The sequence below is a fragment of the Sinohyriopsis cumingii genome, chromosome 6, assembly GCF_028554795.1.
Source record: "Sinohyriopsis cumingii isolate HCF-2022 chromosome 6, ASM2855479v2, whole genome shotgun sequence".
NCBI classification, from domain to species: Eukaryota; Metazoa; Mollusca; class Bivalvia; order Unionida; family Unionidae; genus Sinohyriopsis; species Sinohyriopsis cumingii.
The window spans coordinates 129,336,866-129,346,153 of record NC_142966.1 but is presented as its reverse complement, the minus strand read 5'-3'; the positions used below and the strand labels follow the sequence as shown (position 1 = coordinate 129,346,153).

The 9,288-nt window shown below is 33.1% G+C and overlaps 1 protein-coding gene across 1 annotated transcript in view; it reads left to right on the top strand.

Moving 5' to 3' along the window:
* The first annotated feature begins 312 nt into the window (after positions 1 to 312).
* The window catches only part of LOC149797947 (polycystin-1-like protein 2), a 50,909-nt gene continuing 41,933 nt past the window's right edge, over positions 313 to 9,288 (top strand). The window contains exons 1-2 of the mRNA XM_089963019.1: positions 313 to 907; positions 4,215 to 4,481. Of these exons, the coding sequence (XP_089819145.1) occupies positions 365 to 907; positions 4,215 to 4,481 (810 nt within the window). The 5' untranslated portion in view covers positions 313 to 364. The remainder of the gene's footprint in view (positions 908 to 4,214; positions 4,482 to 9,288) is intronic.

Here is a 9,288-nt window from a genome sequence, read left to right as displayed (position 1 = left end):
GTGATTGATGCAGTGACAGACAGGAAAGACAGATTGGCCTACATAAGCTATCACAAATATCTGCATAAATGTGACTTTTATAATATTCATTCATGTTTTATAAGATATTGTACTCAGTTGATAGAGTTGGTATTTCCTATAAACTGTTTACATTCAGGGTAGCTAATGGATTTATAAGTAGTTCTTTCATGTAAGTTTTACCATATGGTATAGAGCTAAGAGACTAATTTTAGAAAAAAAATTGTTTCATTATTTACTTCTTTCCTTCATTTCAGATTCAGCATTTCTCCCACAATCAGAAAATGAAACGTTTTTAATAAATCTCACATCAGGAAATGTTGCTCTGTCTAAAGCTTCATCGAATATGCTTCTGTTCAATTTTTCATTGGAGGAGAATAAAACATGCATGTTAAAAGTTTCACCAGACAGTGAGGATGTAAAGCTAAAGCTACTATTACAGAGAGGTCGTTATCCAACACTGGAGGAAGTTGTTAGTGATGGTGTTGGTTTTCCACAGGATCCCAGCTTACTGGCTTCAGATGGTAACTTTCAGCAGGATGAATACACACTTTTGTTAAATTATGTACATTCCATGAATGAAATATCCAATTTTTCAAGAAGTCAAAGGTCTCTGGATAATGTTGGTCATTGTACAGATTCATTAGATGACAAGTGCACTGATCAGTTTAGTCTTGATTATTTAAACACATTTTATGTTGGTATAACATTGGATTTGGATAAGATTAACATTACAGAGGTTTTTAATATCTCGCTAGAAGATACATGCATACAGGAAAATTGTGATGTGAATGCATCAGTGTCAGTGGATATTGAGATCATGCTGGCTTCAACATCATGCATCTTATGGGATGAAAGAAAATTGCAGTGGAAATCAGACACGTGCATGGTAAGTTTACCTGAATTGTACAGTAGAGCATATATAAAGAAATAGAGAAGACAGTTTTATTTTCTTTCAGATGTGTATAATTGATTAAATATTATGAATATACCAGCTAATGGAGCTTTTAAATAATATTTGAGTTTTAAAAAAATTGTTATATATCTGACAGTAATAAAACAGTGAATCCAACATTTTCTTTAATAGACATTACATTTCAGACCTATGTTTTTTTATAGTTATGCCTCTTTGTACAGTTACTGCACATAGTTCTTAAGCCTGATCAAGTTACAGTATGACACTACTATAATATGCTCTGTTTATATAAAGTTACAGTGTGACACTACTATAATATATGGACCGCTCCGGTGGCCTAGTGGTTAGAGCGTCCGCCTCGGAAGCGGGAGGTCGTGGGTTCGATCCCCGGCCGAGTCATACCAAAGACTTACAAAAATGGTACTAACAGCTGCCTCGCTTGGTGTTCAGCATTAAGAGGTTAGTGTTAGGACTGGTCGGCCTGGTGTCAGGATAATGTGACTGGGTGGGACGTCATGCTACATGTCTGCGGCATGATGCCCCAGTGCTAGACATCACTATAAACTGCCACACTGCAGACATCGTAGCGATATGACTGAAAAATTGTTAAAGCTACGTTAAAAATCCAAATCACATCAACACGCACTATAATATGCTCCGTTTATATATAAAAAATTGATAAAATGCAATTGTGGTATGGCTCCCAAAATTGTAAATACATGTATTTTTCTTGTACTTGAAAAGAAAAATATGGTCTTTCGTAAAAGTACAAAAAATATTTAAAAAGTTTTATCCTTTTGGGGAAGAGATTATATATGAATTTTAACATAAAATGATTATGGCATGGCTCCTCAAAGTTAATATGTATGTATATTTCTCATAAATGAAAATACATTTTTTCTTCTCAAAAATACTAAAAATATTGTGTAAAAAGGTTTATTCAAAGATCATGCTGAGCTTCACCAGTGTTGCAATTTGTGATGTTTTCCCTTATTGGCAACCAAATATACCATCTGGCATGTTTTTAAAATTACATTTGAAGTTGCACAGTTAGTATCTTAATGCATCCTAAATACTTTGTTGGTATTACTGCTACTGAAATAAGTATTTTCATTCATAACAGAATCATGCGAATATCTGTGTTTATCACATCTAAATGAATAGCCATTCTTAAGTGTTTTCTTTATTAACTTAGATATGCATGGAAGTGTTTGAGATTCTTAGTTCTTTTATCATCATGTTTGAGATCATTGGTATTTTATAAGCAAATGTACCCTTGTAGGCCTGCTTTATCAAATCATTATAAGACTTAAAAGATATGTAGTTGCAAAAAATCCCAAGATTTGTTGATAATCTTACCTATATTAGGTAAATTTGGATTATGCTCAATGACGAAAGGAATAATATTGACTTCTTTGTTCCTGCTTTTACAATTCAGTGAATCAAGCTTTTTGAAAGCAGCATTAATAATATCAGTTGGATCATTTCTTTCCAAAACATGTCAATCTAATTCTGACAGAATTTCTCAAGACATTTGTCAGAGATACTGTTCCATATCATTTAGCTGAACTGTACTGTTTTCCATCTTTGCTTGAGTTTGGAGGAAATAAAGAATATTCAACATATTAATGAACACTGTACATAGATATATCATTATGTTCATTTTTTTAGAAGTAAATATGTCGAACAATGATTCTTTATTTTTTTCACACATTCAATGTAAATTTAATTGTATGTTGAAGTTTACTTAAACAGCCTAAGACACAGTAGTAAAGGTCTTCTAATTAATGACTTGGACCATAAAATACAATCTTATAAATCATAGCCATGCATCTAGTTTCAAAGGGCATTTAATCAAAAAAGTCATTTTCTAATTTTCCTATGAATATTGATGAATCAGCATTGGTTGTACAGTAAAGATGTACAGTATATAAACTTTGAGTTTGAGGCTCTTGGCAGAGATAGCATATGCTTTTGTTTTGATCCCAGATTTTGGCTAGTTAGGAAAATCATTATAGATATTTTTGTTTGTTTTGTTTTGTTGGTCATGAATAACAAGTGAATTGATTGTACATTTTTGTGTAATTTACATCAACAAGCATCAAATAAACAATTACTGTACTAGTAATGTACTTTGTACATTTTTTGCCAGACAGAGATAAGGATTATATAGTATACACAATCACATTTTTGGCAGATATTACAATTTTGATAATTAGTTCTTAATGATTTATTTATATTTAAAAATCTTCTCATGTTTATTACTAGATGCCTAAAAATCGGGCAATAATATTTTTGTAAATTGGTCAGGTTTGTTCTTTAGAGTGAAAGCATTTGAATTTTAGATTATAACAAACAATATAAACTGTCTTTATCTTCTGTATTAGTTAAATGTATGAAAAGGTGATAAATTCAACAGGACAATTGATTTTTCAAAACAATTTGTTTTCATAGCATTTGCAATCAGCAGCATTGAAAGAAATTGATTTTATTTATTTCCTTTGAAATTAAATTTAAAGTTGGCCAATTTTGCTATGTTATATGTATGTTTTGGGTTTAAACTTCATCACAATCATGGCTATATTGTGCAAACTAAGTTCAGGTATGATATCAAAAACAGGTATACAAAATAAAGATGGAGGCAACACAGAAGGGTAAAATCTTTACAAGTTTTTCTTTTCTCAGCAGAAGCATCATAAGATTACACATTTGTCTCAATTAGTTGCCACTTATGACATGCAGGAGGTTGTACCTGGGCTTATTTGGCATCCCTAAGTATGCAAGGGTGTTGGGTGGGTGGTTGTTTTCTGTATCTGGGCTTTTTCTTAACTGTTTAAAGCTTGGTGTGTGACATGTGTAAACATCATGGCATAACAAATTAAAATTGTTAAACAGATACATAATGTACTGTACACATGCTGGGTTTGCACAGCTGTCTGGTACAGACTTCTGTCATCAAGGTAACAGTTGTCCTGAGGGATTGCTGACCAGTTAGTTTGTGAACTGTTATTATGGAATCACAATAGTACAGTTTGTCAGCATTATTTCATCCTGGACTCTTATACATAGAGAATATCCTCATTTTTTTTACAAATTCATTTTCCTATAATGTCTGCATTTTTAGTCCAGGTTTGAGATCTGTAGCAGATATATAGAATTGTCCTTGAAGTAATATGCACAATTTTACATTAAAATATTCAAGCTGATATTCTGGAGAAAAACATGAGTATTGTAGACAGGTAAATTAAACACATGTAATATTGTATTTTTATTTGACCAGGTGCTGCCATACACAACAGCTGATATGGTACATTGTGCCTGTAGAAAATTGCCACCTCAAAAACTGAATCTGTTTGCGGGTAGTGTGACAGCAAAGCATTTTATTTTCTTTGTGGCTCCTAATGAAATTGACCCTGTAAAAGACATATATCTGTTCCTTACTGTGGTAGAAAATCCAGTAGTTGTTACCAGTGTGGTTCTCGTGTGGCTCACTTATTTTTCATTACTCTACTGGGCAAGAAGAACAGACAGATTAAACAAAGAGAAGGTAACCAATTGAACATATGACTAGTAACATATATTATCCAGTTTAAGACCACATGGTATGCAATTTTGTATGCACCTGCTGTTTGCATTGGGGGCTTTTTGATTTGGTCTTATCTGTTATCCATCCATCTTGGAACTTTGCTGTTGGCAGCATTACACAGAAACTACTTGATATAGACAAATTTAATTTGGTAGGCACTTTTTGTATGCATATGTACATGGGCTGACTGGATTTTCATTTCCTAAAAGTTTTTTCTTTTTCTTTTTCATTTCTTCGACTTCATTAACTTGGACAATTTTGATGACAACCTTTTTAGAACTACTGCACCAAAGTCATTTTACATAGACAAACAAAACTTGGTAGTACTCATTGCATATTAATGTAGATGACTTTATTAGATCTTCATACCACAAAAGAAACATATTTTTACCTTTAATGGTGGTGATAATGTTTCAGCTATATTGTGGGAAAAAACACTGATCTATAGAAATGAAATTCATTACACTTATATATATATATATATATATATATATATGTATGTATATATCTGTGTGTGTGTGCAGGTGTGTGCAGATAGCCTGACTGGATTTTCAAGACATTGCAACATTTATTTTCCTTTTATATATGTATCTGACTACAAGACTAATTTGGCATACATTATGGTATGTCCAGCTTACATTGTCTGGCATGTCATCCATATCCATCAACAAAATTCACTGTTTTCATTTTGAATATTTAATTCATTGATGGGCCAATTTCAATTAAATTTGGTAGAAATAGACATACAAAAGCAGCTTCGTTGGTAACTGGTTGGTGAATTTATTTTTGTTTTCTTTACTACAATGGCTGAGCCATTTTTAATCACACTTGGTAGGAGGGTTTCCAAAAACATGATTTATCAAAATTATCTCCATGTTTGCTCATTAGCAAAGTGTAGCTTCAAAGCAAAAGTACGGAGAACTTATTTTCACCTTCTCCAGAATGATTTAGTTGTGATTAGACATTTTAGAAATGTTTCTTTTGGATATCCTTTATCAAAATTGTGTTTTGGATGGTTCCCTTTGCTACAGTCTGGCTTCCACAGTAATCATATCAAAAGCCTTTTTTTAACATCTTCTCTAGAATGCCTGAGTCAGATGTGATGAAAATGGTAGCAATAATTCTTAAAACATACTCTTTCAAAATTATGTCCAATGTGGCACGCATGTTGATGGTGTGGCATCATTAGCAACCAGGTGGAAAATCCATTTTAGACTTTTCTAGAATGACTGAGTCATTTGTGACCAAGCTTCTTAGGACTGTTTGTGAAGAGTTGCTCTGTCAAAACTTGTCATGGGTAGATTTTCTGCTATTCATTTCACTTTCGTAACAACCATATGGAAAATCTTTTTTCAACTTCTCCAGGAAAGCTGAGTTCGTTTTGATCAAACTTGGTTTGAATCCTACACAATTAAAGCTGTGAAAGAACTGAATTCTTATAAAATTGGTGGAATGTCGCATGAATTAACAATATTCTAGAGATTCTCTACAAGACAAAAAATGTTGCAGAAAACCATAAAACTAGTTGGTGCTTTAACCTATGGAAACTATTTTATCTTGCAGTAATCCATTAAAAAAATAGTGCTTGGTAAACTCTGATATATAGACAAAGGCAGTAACAGTTTCATCAACTCATCAAAAGATAACGTAATGTTAATAATGGTTCTACCTTGCAATCAATTAGTATCGCAGCAACAGGCTATATGAAAATATAGATATCTAATATTTACTTTGTTTTAGTCTCAGACATTTAAATTGTGCAGAATGTTCAAGATATCAGGCATGTAATAGTTTTTGCTAAGCTGTACAGTTGGTTTGCTTATTTGACTATTCCACCTTTTCCCTTAACTTGATATAGTGAGTTTGATGTTTTTTTTTAATAACAATCGGTCACATTTGGTGATATTTATATTGTGATGACTAGTGACAATCACATTGTTTCACTACATGAATGGTCAATTATTATGCCTTAAAAAAACCCCTGTTGTTCGTAATCAAGAAGGTACATGTGAAATTTCATGCAGCTTGTAAAATGCAAGCACCTTAACAAGATGAATGAATTTAACAGGCTTGAAACAGTAAACAAATCAATTTCAGGAGCACTGAAAGAATAGAAATAATAGAAAGAGGGTATGCAGCAGCTAGATTGGAAAAACAGCTTGGCTAAATCAAACTGTAAAACAAAAGCACAAGAGACATACAAGCTACTGCCAGACAAATCATACTCACAAAAAGAAAAATGACTAAAGGTTGAAGAGATTCTTTATTGTACAACGGATTGAGCAAAATTGGCTAACACAAATGATTAGGATCTCAAACAAATGCAGGAAGACATGAAGAAGGAAGTTAAAACTAAAGCAAACAGAATATGAAATGCTTGAAGGCATGAAAGAAGGCAAATATGTTGTTTGGAACAATGTCTGTATCCAACTTCTTTGTTGATATCCACTTACATCATTTACAGATGGGTTACTGTCAAGAGCAAAGCAATTGTACAACATGTGAGCAAAGCAACTGTACAACATGTAAGATAAATGAATGGTATGACAATGTCAACAACCAACTGTACCACCTAGGTACACATTCACATAACTCAAATATTGTTCATCTTGTGTGAGACACACAAAAATTGTAAACATCATTTACCACATCATTAGGCACCAATTTAATAGTTTCATAAAGCTTTTGCTTTAAACACTAATGCTTTCATCTTGCAATCATTAAATGTTGGTTTAATTTATGATTTGTGAGATACAGTCAGTAGCAGCCACCCATAGGAAAAGACCAAACTGATTGTGGCACAAAGGTGACCTCAGAATGCTGGTTCCTCATTCATTTTTGGGTCATACACAAATACCATGCACCAAATACCAATAGTGTTTTTGCATGTATTATGTTCTTAGACTTATTCTTCTGATTATTTCAGGCAGTTGGCACGATTTCCTATTCAAGCAATTCATCATATAAATTTGTCCTTCATAACTTCTCGTGGAAAAAGGTTTCATTCGTAGATTTGTTAAAGCTTTTCTTCAGTTTTTCATGTATAAGATGTATGACAAGGAGGTATAGTTAACTCAGCTGCTTGCATATTGCAGCTGTCTCAGAAGAAGGCGAGCTCGGTCAGATATAGAAATCGTCAACCAAATGATTGATGGGTCACCTTTGTTCAGAGATTTGTGATGCCTTTTAAGTTGAAACAATGTTGCCATTATCAATGTTATTCAGGGTGCACAAGTTTTTAGGGGTGAAACAATACATCTCCATGTATCGGTACTATTCTTGATGCATAACCTACAGTATCATGACTTGATGATCTTTTCATCTTTAGAAGGTTCGTCAATGGTGTGATGGTGCTATTTTTTGCGTTGATGTATTGGGTGTATTTCCAATATGCATATTTTCATAGACTTATCATCTGTTTGTATGCCATTCCCATCTTTGACAAGATAAAAATAAAAGTACTTCCAAACTACCTGTTAGGTGTCAGTGAGTTTAATTCTACCTTTTAGGCCATTTCATGATGTTCCATTTGATCAAATGCATGATTCATCCTGCTCACTATGCCCTTTGTTTTGCATAGCATGAAGGTATTTAAAACATCTTACCAATTTCATCTCTTCACTTAAATTCGGAAGGCATTAAGGTGTTATCTTCAAAAAAGAAGAAACAGTGCAGTATCCTTGTGGAAGAAAAATCTTATCTAGAACAAGTTCATTTGTGGGAGCAGATATGATTAACAATCAGATCCTTTACCATTCTTATGCAGATGCAGAATAACTTGTTTCAGTGAGTGAAAAAGGAAATTGTTGACAACATCCACTCCCATTCTACAAATTGAAATGGTGGCTATAACTCGTGTGGTTTGGAACCTGCCCACTTGCCATTTCTTTTCTATTTTTTAAAATCCTGGCAGCATGTTTTAAGTTGGTGATTACATATATCAGCATCAAAGGAGACATTCCAGACTTGTTCCCCATGTATGGTTTGAGTACTTTACCGATCATTTAATAGCCACTTTTGCATGAAGCTTATTTCTCTGTTGCTTTGTATTTATGTGTGATGTTATTTATATTTAATTTGTATTGTGTGATTGACATTTGTCCATAATAGAGGGTAGATGTTTGGGTCTTCATGCCTAATGTCATTTACAGTAAACATGTTTACTAGATTCGAGTTCTAGATACAGCCTTGATTCTGATATTAGAATTTTCTAGAAACAGATTTTACATGCATTTACAGTTTGATGGAAACTTCATTGTAAATGACCCAGTTCCAGGGCATTTTGTTGTGTCATAAGTCAGATGAAAGTCTGTATATAAGTTTGAAGTAGGCAGACTTATTTATTCTATATCTTAACATCAGTCTGAGTAGAATCAATTTAAGTTGTGCTTCAGATGAGATTTGAAAGAATCAAATTTATTTAAATTATTCATTGGAATGAAATGACTTCTGTTAGGGAGAATTTCACAAGGGAAACTTGGATGGACCATTGAGACCAGTTGATTGCTGTATAAAGGTGACCATTTTGTCAGGTCTGATTGTAATAATTTAGTTCATGTAATATTTCAGATTTTTAAATTACTCACATCCACCATCCTAATCTGACGACTGGTACCATAATTTTTATCTTAACTAGTCATAAGGCCAAGTGAACATGTGATATGGCCATACTTACAGTGTGCGTCATGGTTGGATCAACAACTGCTATATTAAACTTGATCTAACTGGCTACCAAATTTGTCACACAGCAAAGGACTTTCAAATTCAT